Below are 14,781 nucleotides of genomic sequence, written 5' to 3' on the forward strand. Positions count from 1 at the left end.
GCTGCACTCTATCCAGATATGCCGTGAGCAACGAATGCCTAATAGTTCAGAAACAGATTAATGGGCACCTATTTTAATCTTTTCTTAGCTCAGTATCTTGATGCTTTGCACAGTTTTGGTAATTTTAGCACTGCAGTCAGAAAGCAAATCAGATACAAAGGCTATGCACGCTCGCATGCTACAATACCATCATTTTACATTTTACCTAGAGGCTCAAAAACATACTTTTTGCAACAGCGTTAAATGCCATGAACTCATAATATTCTGGTGGTTTAATAAAGGGGGGAAAAGCCTAACACTGCATTTTATCTGAATCAGTATTGCTTTCCTAACACATAAATGCATGAAGAGGAGCTCGGTAAGCCTCTGGGGCCACACTAGTACAATGTGATAAACTGATTTGCTTCAGGATCGTCAAAAGAAGCTATTAAATATACCTCATTTGTTTCTATTTTACTTTCAATTCAAGAATGAGACATTTTAACGTGATTCTTCTGGGGCTTGAGTCTAAAGTAGCATGACCAGATGTCTCAATTTTATAGGGACAGTCCCAATATTCAGGGCTTTGTCTTATAAAGGCACCTATAATCCCCCACCCCATCCTGATTTTTCACACTTGCTATCTAGTCACCCTAGTGTAAAAGAACCAACAGATAAAGACAAGCTTTTCTTCTTAGCTGAAAGTGATTAAGTTGATAACATTCCTGTATTATGAAACACCATTGCAAGAACTCCACGAAATATAATGCACAACAGAATAAAATTTTATGGAAAGAACATATTATTCCCAATTCTCTAGGAGAATGATGATTAAGCAATGCTGAAATTAGGGTTGCGCACATAAATTCTTCCCTCTCTTGTGTACACATTAAATACTATCTTTAATTACACTTTCACACAGAGTTTCTCAAATAACAGAACACAATTAAACATTGCATAAATACCTCAGCTCTAAGAGATTAGCCAGTTTACTTTGAAGTAAATTTAGCTACCCAGGCAACTACTGAGTCCTAATGAGTTTTGCCAAAAATCTACTGAGCAAAATCTGATTTTAAAATTCAAGACAGTGAAATCAAAACAAATTTCCTCTGGACTAAGACTAGGGAAGGGTTATTTCCATGTGAACCAAACTTTAAAATGTTAAGTATATCAGCTCAAGGACTGTTCAAACTCAGGATGCAAGAATTCTTTTTAATGAGAAAATTATATTTGGGCCTGTATTTCTGTTAAACATTTAGAAAATAGTCCTGGTCCAATCAGTTTGGTGTAATTCAGTGGACTATTGAATTCAACGTGTAGCTAGGTTAGGCATACTTGCAAGCATAATGTAGCTGTCCTAACACGTGCATTTTATAGGTTTAGTAAAAAATTCTACTGTGCATGCTTACTACATGCTTACTACTTATAAAGGTAGGACCTAGTTTTGCAGTTGGATCTGCCTGCATAGAATCCTGTGGAAGTCAGCTGGGATCTACATGGATGCAAAGGTCTACTCAGCAGGAGCTGTTAAATTCAAATTGGTTTCCCTCAGAACAATGAAAGGCACTACTCCTCAAAAAGGACCATTTCCATCCCAAATTTCATCTTTTAAACCTCAGCCATGTGGCCCATAGGCTAGTCACTATATATAAAATGAGAAAAGTGCCATTTCCTCACTTTCATCTCACATAAAAACAGCTGAAATACAGTTGTTCCAGCCTTAAATGTAAAAAGAAAGCTGTCACGCAGAGAATAAACATGAGCATGTTCAGCAAGTTACAGGTGAGTGAAAATAAAGTCTGGTGTTACAATGGAAACCATTATACAACCTTAATTCCAACAGCACCTCACTATAAAAAGCAGAAGACATCCTTATTTGTTTAGAATGGATTTTGTGACTGATCTGGATGTTGTGAGTACAACAGTATTATAAACTAACTACATTTTTTTTTGGATTATTATATTCAGAAGTGCCTAAGTGTTGAAACTACAGAAGCAAAATATCCTTCTAACTTAAAACAGGATATTGTAAAACAGTTTTTTCTAACTACAATGTTTCTGCATCCCATGTACTCTAACCTGCAGTAACTGCCTTAGTCCCTCATGTCATACAAGTAACAGGCAAAAGCACCAAACTGCAAAGATGTTATTTAACTTTTTACGATTATTTGTGTTGTGGTAGTGTCCCATGCCTTAAATAAGGTTCAGAGCTCTCTATTATCTATGCACTGTAAACATGTATGTGGACATGGTCATTACGAAAAAGAGATCACAATCTAATTTGAAACAAGACATGAGTATAATAAGGATCATGAGGGAAGGAGGGTAGGACAGGAGCAGTCCCTACATGTCCTTCTATTCACCCACGATGAAGCTTTTTTAGCAGTCAGAGAAAAAGGGAAACTAGGAATTTTGTTGTTAGTTTTGTTAACAAGAACAAAACCAAAAAAATAAAAACAAACCCAAAACTACTCTGATGGTCCAATTGAAGCCATGCACACTATGAACAATATTAGAATTAGCAACAAATTACAGATAATCCCAAGAATATTGGTGTATCTGAGACAAAGAAACATAAATGGCAGGTGAAAATTCTAGTTTATAGAAGCTAATCCGGAACTCTTAGACTGCGATGTTTCATAGTTTGTATTCACTAGGAAGTTTTCCTCTTGCCCCACTCAACTCTGAGATCCCTCTTTTAGGCCACCACTTTCAGTATTTCTCACGTGCTCTCCCGGAGCTCCTGTGAATGCCACACTTTTGAAACCTTTTGTCTATTAAACATGCCGACTTCTCTACTTCCCTCTCCTATTTACATCTCCTTGGGTGATTGATTACAAGTTTTTTTTTAACCTTATAATTGTCTTCCTATCAGCACTTCATGGACCAACTTCAGATGGGACACAAATTGTGGTATAAATTATTCATTGGTAAAATAGTATAAGTCACACCCAGTGTTAGCTGGTGTAATTTACACATTAAGGGAGTGCAAGGACAGGATTGTAGTGGGAAAAGTCAACTGAAAGGAGAGTTAATGAAGGTGTAAGATAAAACAGAGCCTTTCAGACACGTTTCCAGTTAGAAACAAGGCCTTCCATGTGAAAATCACATTAATTTGCAATCATGATGAGTTACCAATGTGCAACTTACAATAATTATATCCTGGTCTGGGTCTGAATTTGGCAAAATACTGTTGTTCTTCTTTTCTACCACTCAAAGTCCCCTGTAAACCCAACCCTAACTCTCTCCCTGTCACACCTCTCTTTAATCTTGCTTACGCTATAGTGAGCATCTTTGAAGACAGTCTCATTCCCTCAAAGATTGCCTATGTTTGTACTTTCCTTGTTCAGCTGGCTAAACAGATCATCCTCAATTAGTCCTAAACACTTAACACCACTTTCTCTGATCTTCCATCCTCCTCCTTGAACTCCCCAGGGTCCCCTCCTTCAGCCAAAAATTTCAGACTTTTTCAAGGACAAAATTCATATAATTATCCATCTTCCATTCTTTTTCTTTTTTCCTCCTTCCTTCTCTCTATCCATTATCATTCACTCTTTTCTCTGAAACCCTTCTTTCCCCTCCCATCCATTGCTAATCTCATGATATGTGCTCTTTATCTTGACCTCTTCATTGGAGATCAGTGACAGAGAAGCATTCAGAGACAGTGCCAGAATCAGTGCCAATCTCTGCAGTAAATTGGCAAAACCAGGAATTAGGAGCCAGAATTTATGAATATTAATAGACCAAGCTCTCTCTGCTATTCAGGGCATTATATAGAATGATTAGTAATAATCTGTACTATATTGTCCTGAGATCTTGGGGTGGGACCACTTAGGTGAAATAAACTGACAATCATTTCAAGATTTAAAAGTAATGGTATTGTCACAAAATAATTGGAGCATACTGGTTATCTCACTTCAAAGGGGATGGTAATAATCACTGAATGTCCTTAGTAAAGACTCTGTTCTTTTTTTGCTGGACACAGAGACAGGACTACCAGGAGAGGGCAGGATGTTAAGAAGATATTAAAAATAGCTCTAAAATAACATCAGGAAACTAAAGAAAGGGCCCAACATTAGAGGAACCATATTTCCATTGATACTGAATGGCAAAGATTCTATGTCCTTCTTTATGAGGAGGACTGTAGCCAGAAAAGGAGTGGGACTCTTTTCAATATAATGGCCACTTCATCTGATAATGTTTCCTGACAGGTCTATAGTAAGGAAAGGAATATATAAAACTGCTATGGGTTCCGGGGAACTGTAAAATTAAGGCTTCTTCTCATGGGCTGAGGCGGTATCCCTATTTTCTGTAAGACATTTTGAAATTGGAAACAATAATTTCCAGAGAAGATGTTTCCCACTATAGGAGAGCATCAGGAGTTTGAATTGTGCAGAAAGACTACCTCCCCTATTATGGAAAGGTACCAGGGATGTAGGTTTAGAGACAGAATGTGTCTTGATCCACATTTTGGAGGTAAGTCACAACCAAGCACCTGCAATGTGGACTTTGATGTTGTCCTCTTAGAGGTGCTGAGGGTTCACTCACTACTCAATGATGTCTTTTATAACATTTTAGCAACATTTCTACAATTTGTCATGCCAATAAAATCTCACAGAAAGAGAGAACAGAAATACTAACTTGTCAGCTACATAATCAAAGAACCTTTTAAGAACTCTATCTACTGTACATTCTTTTCTAGGAAAACTCAGACAGTGGCATTCAAAAGCTGGGAGGATTTGTAGCCCAGGGGGGCAACTGCTGAGTTGACTTAGTTGACTTTAGTGACTGAGGACCAAGGTTTAATCATAGCAATGGGGTGCGTGGCCATCTGAGCAGACCATGCACCTAGTATCTGGTGCCACCAAGGTGTTCTTGATGATGGCTAAAATATATCGTCACCGTGAAATTCACTGTCTAGATTCCTTTCGTTACAAATGAGGGAGGGGGGAAAGTTCCCTTCAGATCATGGCCAACATAACCTAGCCAAGTTTACTTCAGAGTTTGGCAATAGCTTTACATTAAAAAAAAAAATAAAATCCTCTAATAACCAGAGTCTGCTTCTTCTGACTTCCCCAGGGTTTGAAGTAATTCTTTTTGCTTGAGTGTGTGAGGAATAAGGAATCAGCAAAATATTTTCAAGTATTCCTGGAAAGCCCAGTCATTCATTATGAGAGTCTCAGTTAACAGTAGAGGAATGGGCTTAGCTAATGGGCTGCATTGGTTGAGGTCCTAGGCACAGCAGCAGGCCTTAGGTGTTAGGTGCCAGGGAGGCAGTATGGAAGGGTCAGCCTAAGTTCTAGCTTTAATAAAGCCTTTGCTATAAGTAAAATAAGACCAGGCATGAAAAATTGCAGCAAACTATATCCCCAACATAAATTTAGGAATAGAATATAGAGAGAATGTCCTACCTCTTCTGGATGTTTCTGTGCCAGCAATACCAGCTCTTCAGAGCTGCTTCTTGAGGTAGAGGGAACCACATTACCTGGGGCCTCTGAGACCACCTCATTTGACGGTTCGGAGTCCTGAGGGCAACAGAGACAAACAGACCCTCATAAGTGTGTTGAAGTGGTACTCCACAACAGAGAGACATTTAGAGGTACTGTGGTTTAAACACAGGCATGGAAGCCAGAAACGCCTGAGTCTTAAGTAAATATTTGTACAGTATTTGAAGATATACAGTTCTATATAAGTATTATTATTATTATTGTCTTCTCCCTCCCATTCCTTTCATGTGGAAAGGTAAAAATAACTTTCTTCTGATTTGAATGAGTAGAGGCATGATTCTGCAATCAGCTGGGAGCAAGGCAGAACAAGAACCGAAAAGCAAGGCGCTTAAGAGGTGATTATTAACACTTAAGTCTTCCAACATCATCTGACAGTACTTCTACCTACCAGTGAAGCAGGATTTCCAGATTGGTGCATCAGAAATTAATAAACTGGTTTTGAGGCTATTTTTCAAAAGTGAAAAATAAAAGCTGATAGCAGCATACACTTGCCCTAGTGGCTGATTTTCTAAAAGAAAGCCTCCTTATAAAAATTTAAAAGGTTTGGGGGTCAAGGAAGTAAAGCTTATGAAAATGTCTGAGAAGGGATGGGCCTATGAAAGATATTCTTACATCTGAAGGAAAGCATGGGTAGATGGTAGGAGGGAGGCAGGGACTCTTTTGATGTCACAACAAGGTCAGCTGTATGCCTGTTTCCTATCTGTTTATGACTTTATTGCACCAAAAATCAGTTTGACTTCTAGCTTCCTTTGTAACAATGGACTGTTAATATCCTCATGGTACTTCCTGTTTATACAGCCATCCTGAATATGTTCATGAAAATGTTTTGTAGCTGTTGATATCATATACCTTTATATCTATCATATCTGTATATTCTTAGTAGGTAATATAACACAACTGAGTTGGCAGTCTTGTAACTATCCCCTTGAAACAAAAATAAGCAGTAGTAATTCGGAGGGAGGAGATAGGCAAGAGAACCTTCTGAGAGGTACATAAAGGACTTAAAGCGTGGCCATTGCAAGTAAAGAAAACTTGCCACTTGCAGTCTAGTTGCTTATATTACTTAAAGCTTAATTACATTTTTTATATTTAAGCATTAGAGAAAACAGACACAAGTATATAAATAACCATATGAGTTTGGCAAATCAATAAATACCATTAAGGGCAGAATTTGGCCCATTTTCATCTGCTTCCCTACTAAGTTCTTATGTCAGAGTCAAAGGTGAGGTAAATGGCTGTAAGAGTTGCATAAAAAGTTTGATTTGGTCTTCAACTGGAGATGGAGTAAAAAAGTATAACTTGCAAGTTTCTGCATATGCAAAATGACTATCTTAAAGCTCAGAGAGGAGATTGAGGTGGGTGAAAGACTGTATTCAACAGTTTAATGTCAAACTGGGAGGGCATATCTCGTGGGGTGCACTAGGGGTCTGTCCTGGGGCCAGTACTATTCATTATCCACATCACTAGTGAAAATGCTAGTGTGGAGAGTGTGCTTATAGAATCTGTGGATGACACTAAGCTCAAAAGGGTTTCAAACGTTTTGGAGGATATGATTAGAATTCAAAATGACCTTGACAAATTGGAAAATTGGTCTCAAATTAACAAGATGAAATACAATAAATTCAATAAAGATATGTGCAAAGTACTTCACTTAGGAAGGAAAAATCCAAGGCACAAATATTAAAAGGGAAATAATTGACTAGGCAGTGGCACTGCTGAAAAGGATCTGGGGATTATAGTGGATCACAAATAAAATACGTGTCAACTACTGTATTTGAACCATTGGGCTTAAGTCTCCACTTCTTGCATTAGCCACTGATGGCTGCCATATTTTGGTTCAGGATTTCCTCAAATCTCTTTGAAATCTCTCTCTCTTGAAGCTAGGTAGATGTAATCTGCATACTTGAATGGACTTGAAATTATTGGAGGCAGGTCATTTGAAAATATATTGAAAAAAGTTGGAGCAAGATCCCTGAAGGAATCTGTTCTTCTGAGTCCCCCAGCTTCCTCAACTATGGGATGCTGTTTCAGAAAGAAGGCCTGTTGAGAAGATATATGGTCCACCTGATCAAGAAGGGGAAGAGCATATTCACGCACTGACTTGCCAGCCTAGTGAGAAGGGCTTTAAACTAGGTCAAAGGAGCAGGTGACAAAAGCTAAGCATAAAAAAGGTGACCTTAACAGAGGTTTAGATGTTGGGCAGAGGGACATGGAAAATTACAATAAGGTCATAGGAGCTATAACAGGGAAATCAGTGGGGAAATGTGTTCATCATCTTAGATGTCTATACACAAATGCAAGGTGTATGGAATAAACAGGAAGAACTGGAAGTATTAGTACATAACTAAATTATGACTTAATTGGTGTCACAAAGACTTGATGGGATAAGTCTCATGGCTAGAATATTGGTATAAAGGGATATAGCTTGTTCAGGAAGGACAGGCAGGGGAAAAAAGAGGAGGTTGATTATACATCAAGAAGATATACACTTGTTCTGAGATCCAGAAGGAGGCGAGAGGCAAACCAGTTGAAAATCTTCGGGTAAAGATATAAGGGTAAAAAATAGGTGTCCACTATAAACCACCAATTTAGGAAGAAGAGGTGGATGAGGCATTTCTAGAACAAACAACAGAAATATTCAATACATAAAACCAGTTAGTAATAGATGAATTTAACTACCCAGATATCTGTTGAAAAGTAACATGGCAAAACACAAAATTTCCAGTAAGTTCTTGAAATGTATTGAAGACAACTTTTTTGTTTGAGAAAGAGGGGAAATAACCAGGGGTACAGCCCATTCAGACTTGATTGTGATCAACAGGGACTAATTGATAGCACATAGATATTCTAAATAAATTCTAAGGAAATGAAGCAGCAGCAGCAGAATGATTACAAAGGAATTCAGAGATGCAGACTAACAAAATCAGAGAAATGGTAGGTAAGATCACATGGGAAGTATATCTAAGGGAAAAAGGGGTTAAGGAGAGATGGCAGTTTTTCAATGAAACAATATTAAAGGCACAACTGCAAACTATGTAATGCAAAGGAAAGCTTCATCAGGAGCACTTTAATGACTTGAAAATTAAAAAAAAATCCTACCTATGGTGGAAACATGGACAAATTGCTAAGGAGAAGTACAAAAGAATAGCACAAGTATTTAGAGACAAAATCAGAAAGGCTAATGCACAAAATGAGCTACACTAGCAAGGGACAATAAAGGCAGTAAGAAGAGGTTCTATAAATACATTAGGAGCAAGAGAAAGACAAAAGAAAGTGTAGGTCCTCAACTTAGCAGGGAAGGAGAGTTAATAATGATTGACATCAAGGAGGCTGAAATGTTTAAAGCCTGTTTTGCTTCAGTTAAGGTTGATGGTAACCAGATACTTAATACAATTAATATTAACAATAAAGAGAAAGGAATGTAAGCAAAAACAGAGAAAGAACAAGTTAAAGAATATTTAGATAAGTTAGATGTATTCAAGTTGGAAGGGAATGACAAGATTCATCCTAGGGTACTTAAGGAACTAGCTGAAGCAATTTCGGAACCATTAGCAATTATCTTTGAGACGTCATGGAGCATGGATGAGATTCCAGAGGACCTGAGAAAGGCAAACATAGTACCTAACTTTAAAAATGGGAATCATAGACCAATCAGCCAACTTTGATATCTGGAAAGATACTGGAGACACTGGAACAAATTATTAAACAATACATTTGTAAGCACCTAGCAAATAATAGGATTATAAGGAATAGCCAGCATGGATTTGTCAAGAACAAATAATGACAAACCAACCTAATTTCCTTCTTTGACAGAGAATGGGGGGAAGAGTAAATGTGATATATATTGACTTTAGTAAGGCTTTTGACACAGTCTCAAATGATATTCTCATAAGCAAACGAGAAATTATTTCTAGATGAAATTACTGTAAGGTGGTGTGAAATGGTATACTCAAAGTGTTATCATCAATAGTTCTCTGTCAAGCTGGGAGACAGTATCTATTGGGGACCATGAGGGGTCAGTCCTAGGTCTGGTACTACTCAATATTTTCATTAATGACTTGGATAATGGAGTGGAGAGTATGCTTATAAAATTTGCTGATGACACCAAGCTGGAAGGGGTTGCAAGCACTGAGGAGGGCAGGACTAGAATTCAAAATGACCTTGGTCTGAAATCAATAAGGTGAAATTCAATAACAATAAGTGTAAAATACTATTTTTGTGAAGGAAAAATAAAATGCACAAGTACAAAATGAGGATTAACTGGCTAGGTGGTATTACTGATGAAAAAAATCTGGCGGTTATAGAGGACTGTATGAGTCAACAATGTGATGCAGTTATGAAAAAGGCTAATATCATTTTGCAGTGTATTAACAGAAGTGTTGTATGTAAGATATGGGAGGTAACTGTTCCGCAATGATGAGGCCTCGGCTGGAGTACTGTGTCTAATTCTGGATGCCACACATTAGATAAAATGTGAACAAATTGGAGAGAGTCCAGAGATGAGCAACAAACATGACAAAAGGTTTAGAAAATCTGACCTGTGAGAAAAAGTTAAAAAACTGGGCATGTTTGGTTTTAAAATAAGACTGAAGGGGGACCTGTTAACAGTCTTCAAACAGGTTAAGGGCTATTATAAGAGGACTGTGATAAATTTTTCTCCATGTCCACTGAAGATAGGACAAGAAGTAATCAGCTTAATCTGCAGCAAGAGAGATTTAGCCATTTAACTATAAGGGTAGTTAAGTTCTGGAATAGGCTTCCAAGGGAATTTGTGGAATCCCCATCATTGGAGGCATTTAAGAACAGGTTGGACAAACACTTTCCAGGGATGGTTTAGGTTTACAAGGTCCCTTCCAGCCCTACATTTCTACGATTCTGTGTGTTCAGCTTAGCTATCTTACTTTATCTAACATGTCTTGGTATTGTCTGTTTCGAAGCATCATTTCTGAAGCTGTAACAACCCTGCAGTCAGATATGCATATGTGCGGGAGGAACTCTTAGGAAATCTGCATTATATTTTCAGAATTACCTTTTGGTTTATCCTCCAATATATGTGTCTACATTAGGACGGACAAAATTAAAAGCACTTTAAACAACTCCATCAGCTGATACTGTGGTTTTGATAACTGTGTAGATTGCAACATTTTAAAATACGGAACAATTCTATAAATCTGCGCCAATTGTATTGTGTTTATTGTATTGCTTATTACAAAAGTTATTTTAGATGTCATCACATAGAACACAGAATATGCACTTTTGATATATCACTTTCTTTCTCTCTAGAGCCATTAATTGCAAGGAAATCAAGCAATGCACTCTTGGAAACTGCAAGCTGAGATGCTCATTACTGAGTTTCTCCAAGATAATGACCTCTAGAAAAAATAAATTCAAGTTTTATGTTGATACAGTGTTTGCAATTTAGCTCAATACATCTGTTTGAATTGTCTGACTATATATTCAAAAGGCAAGAGGTGAATGGTCTGGGACAAACACTCCATCCACATTTTTGCTCATAATCAGATCCTTTGTTATACTTTCAGGAGGGCAATTTATATGTTATAACTACCCTAAGGATTGCTTCCTATGTTGGTGTTCTCTGATTCCTGTTAAAAAAAAATAGAGAGCAACATTATTCAGACCCTCACAACTATAAAACACAAAACAAGAGAAAAATTGCATTGAGTATTTTTATAAGTGTATAGTAATCCATTTTAAACTGATTTTCAATTCCCTGGTTTGAGAAACAAGATCTGCCCATTCCAGCATGGGAATCATGAAGAGGATAAAGAAATTTCTGAGGTGAAGGCATGAGTAGCGGGAGGGTGTTTTTTAGTTCTGTTTTTTTTCCATGAAGGTTGGAGAGCATGAGAGATGTCTTTAGGACTGTGAATGAGCATCCTTTAGGGTCTCTATAGGAATATAAATGGTTTGTTGAATCCCTACAGAGCAAAATAATTACCAAGATAAAACAGGGTTTCTCAGTCCCTTGCCTCCCTTTCCTTACACAAGTCCCTTATGGCTTACAAATAGGATTTGAATATCTTGTCCCATTCTATATCCTACCAGTTTAAGCCTCAGAAAGGAAAACTTAAGTTAAATATCAAGAGGATCTTTTATAAGAACAATTAGAGGAGAAGCTGCTAGTGGAAAATGTAGAATCCCATCAATGACAATAATAAGTTAGTCTCACACCTATGTTTCAGGGAAGGTTTAGAGATACTAATACCAGTCTTGTAACAGTGCAAGAGTAAGAAAAACTAGATACCCAAAGTAGATGTGCCTTCCAATTCAAATATTTCTGTGATACATATAAAAGCATTGTAATCTCAACCTATCATACTCAACAGCTCAAAGGCTTACAGCAGCAGAGTGGCTGAATATACTAAGCAAACTACAAAGAAAAGTACCAATAGCACAGTACTAATTAGAGTTTGCTTTCCTTTTCTTGCCTCTATAGCACAACAGGATACCCACTGAGTTGGGAGAAAGCAATACAATTCAGATTGGACAGGAGATTAGTAAAGGAGGTGAAAATTCCCAAGGTTTTGTCCCAAATCCCAGAACTCCCTACTACGATAAAACGTGACACTTGACACTGTGTTCATTTTTACTCCTATGAGTTAGCTGACCTATTGCATAACTCATTGTTGCTGTCCTGGAGGAGTGGACTGTGGAAGGTGAAGAAAAATATAGCAGGGGAGCAAGGGAGGGAGAGGAGGGGATCTGCTTCTCCCTTTCTTCTGCTCAAATTGGCTGATGGCTAATCCCCTAACAGGGGCTATCTCTTGGGATGACTAGGCTATGCTAGGCTCCTGGTCCCACTGGCAGTAGAATAACTTGGAGTTCTGCTCTTGCTTGTCTCCTCTTTGAAGACCAGAAAGCTAATTAGTGGGATTGCCAGTCAATTAGTTTCCTCTTCTATTTTGGGAGAGAGGAATTGCTGTTTGGTCCAGGTGACTCCTAGTTACCTAGATTTTGCCTGTCCTTTGTGTCCCAGCATATTTTTAATATGGTGCAATTAACTGTGGACAGGTTAGTGATGCAATGTTATTATTATAAGAAAGGTGGGGTAAAAATAATAAAGAATATGATTTTAAAAACAGTGTTCTGTAGCTCTGAACAAGTCCAATGACAACAATGTGAGTAATATTTCAGACTTCTATAGTTCAGATGATTTTGATTCCCAAACAGCAGCCAAATCTGAATATCAGCTATGAACTCACTTTCCCAGTCATGTGAGATCATAGACAACTGCTTCATGCATGTTTAACTGACAAAGTGGTAAAAATACCAGAAGATGCTTGAGTTTTGTCAACACTAGGGCTTCCTACCATATTAACAATAAAATAACTTATTGAGTAATAGCACTCATGAATGGGAATTGTAGATGAGGCCCATCATTCAATAAGCTGAAATGGTTATATCAGCATCATAAGCAATAAGCAACTGACAGGTCTAAAAGGTATCACAAATCTTCAGAACTGACCTACGACAAAAACTCTTTCTATTGTGGGGGAGGAGGGAGAAGGTAAATAGGAAGGAGTTTAATCCAAACAGAACTTCTACTGAGTTAATTTCTTGCCTCCCCACTTTTCCTATAGATATGTGTAACACTCCATATCAATTCTGCAGAATGTCTTGTCTTTTCTTCTTTCACATTAAAAAAAAAAAAAAAGGATTTGTTTGTTTGGAGCCAGTTCATGCATGGAACTTCTGTTCATGTTCATGGAAATTAGACAGAGACACATAGACCCATCATTTGTAGGATTTCCCGAATTTTGGACAAGGTAACTAATTTTAAGAAGAAAATTCACAACAGCTGTATTTATTATTAAATATTCATTAATTTTAGATATAATTAGAAAACTAGCATGTAAAAAGTTATTTCCCTCTTTTGGGCACTCTGGCCCCAGTTTCTTCTTCATCACACTGTCTGTAGTAGTGAAATGAGAGAGACAAGGTGGGTGAGGTGATATATTTTATTGGACCAACTTCTGTTGGTGAGAAAGAAGTTTTTGAGCTACACAAAGTTCTTCAGATTTGGGTCATGTAATCACAGTGTCACAGCTAAATACAAGATGGAACAGATTATTAAATGATTGCTAAATTACTATATTATTTCCATTTTCACCAAAAAGGTTGGAAATGATTGGACGTCTAACATAACGAATGGCAATGAAAATGAGGTAGGATAGGAGCCTAAAATAGGGAAAGAACAAGTTACAAATTACTTAGACAAGTAAGATGTCTTCAGGTCACCAGGGCCTGATGAAATACATCCTAGAAGACTCAAGGTGCTGACTGAGGAGATATCTGAGCCATTAGCGATTATTTTTGAAAAATCATAGACAACGGGAGAGATTCCAGAGTACCGGAAAAGGGCACATATAGTGTCATTCTATAAAAGGGAAATAAGGACAACCCAGGGAATTACAAATCTGTTTAACCTCAGTACCCGGAAAGATAATGGAGCAAATAATTAAGCAATCAATTTCAGACATCTAGAAGATAATAAAGTGATAAGTAACAGCCAGCATCGATTTGTCAAGAACAAATCATGTCAAACCAACCTGATAGCTTTCTTTGACAAGGCCTTGTGGCTGGGGGGAAGCAGCAGATGTAGTATATCTTGACTTTAGTAAGGCTTTTGACACTGTCTCACATGACCTTCTCATAAACAAACTAGGGAAATACAACCTAGATGGAGTTATTATAAGGTGGGTGTATAATTGGTTGAAATACCGTTCCCAGAGAGTTGTTATCAGTGGTTCACAATCAAGTTGGAAGGGCATATCGAATGGGATTTTGCAGAGCTTAGTTCTGGGTCTGGTTCTGTTCAATATCTTCTTCAATGATTTAGATAATGGCATAGAGAATACATTTATGAAGTTTGCGGATGATACCAAGCTGGGAGGGGTTGCAAGTGCTTTGGAAGATAGGATTAAAATTCAAATAAGGATAAATGTAAAATACTTCACTTAGGAAGGAACAATCAGTTGCACACATACAAAATGGGAAATGACTCCCTAGGAAAGAGTACTGCAGAAAGGGATCTGGGGGTCATAATGGATCACAGGCTAAATATGAGTCAACAGTGTCACACTGTTGCAAAATCATTCTGGGATGTATTTGCAGGAGTATTGTAAGCATGACACAGTAAGTAATTCTTCCGCTCTACTCTGCACTGATTAGGCCTCAACTGGAGTATTGTGTCCAGTTCTGGGTACCACTTTCCAGGAAAGATGTGGACAAATTGAAGAAATTCCAGAGAAGAGAAAAAAAAAAAAAGAAAAGA

The 14,781-nt window shown here is 37.6% G+C and overlaps 1 protein-coding gene across 2 annotated transcripts in view; it reads right to left on the reverse strand.

Moving 5' to 3' along the window:
• The window catches only part of PHF14 (PHD finger protein 14), a 252,195-nt gene that overhangs the window by 31,548 nt on the left and 205,866 nt on the right, over positions 1-14,781 (reverse strand). For both annotated transcript variants that reach the window (XM_067562128.1, XM_067562129.1), the window contains one exon: positions 5,391-5,504. In XM_067562128.1, coding sequence (XP_067418229.1) covers positions 5,391-5,504 — 114 coding nt within the window. The remainder of the gene's footprint in view (positions 1-5,390; positions 5,505-14,781) is intronic.

The sequence above is a fragment of the Emydura macquarii genome, unplaced genomic scaffold (assembly GCF_026122565.2).
Source record: "Emydura macquarii macquarii isolate MOO-44397 ecotype Brisbane River unplaced genomic scaffold, CSIRO-AGI_Emac_v2 contig_2422, whole genome shotgun sequence".
Lineage (NCBI taxonomy): Eukaryota > Metazoa > Chordata > Testudines > Chelidae > Emydura > Emydura macquarii.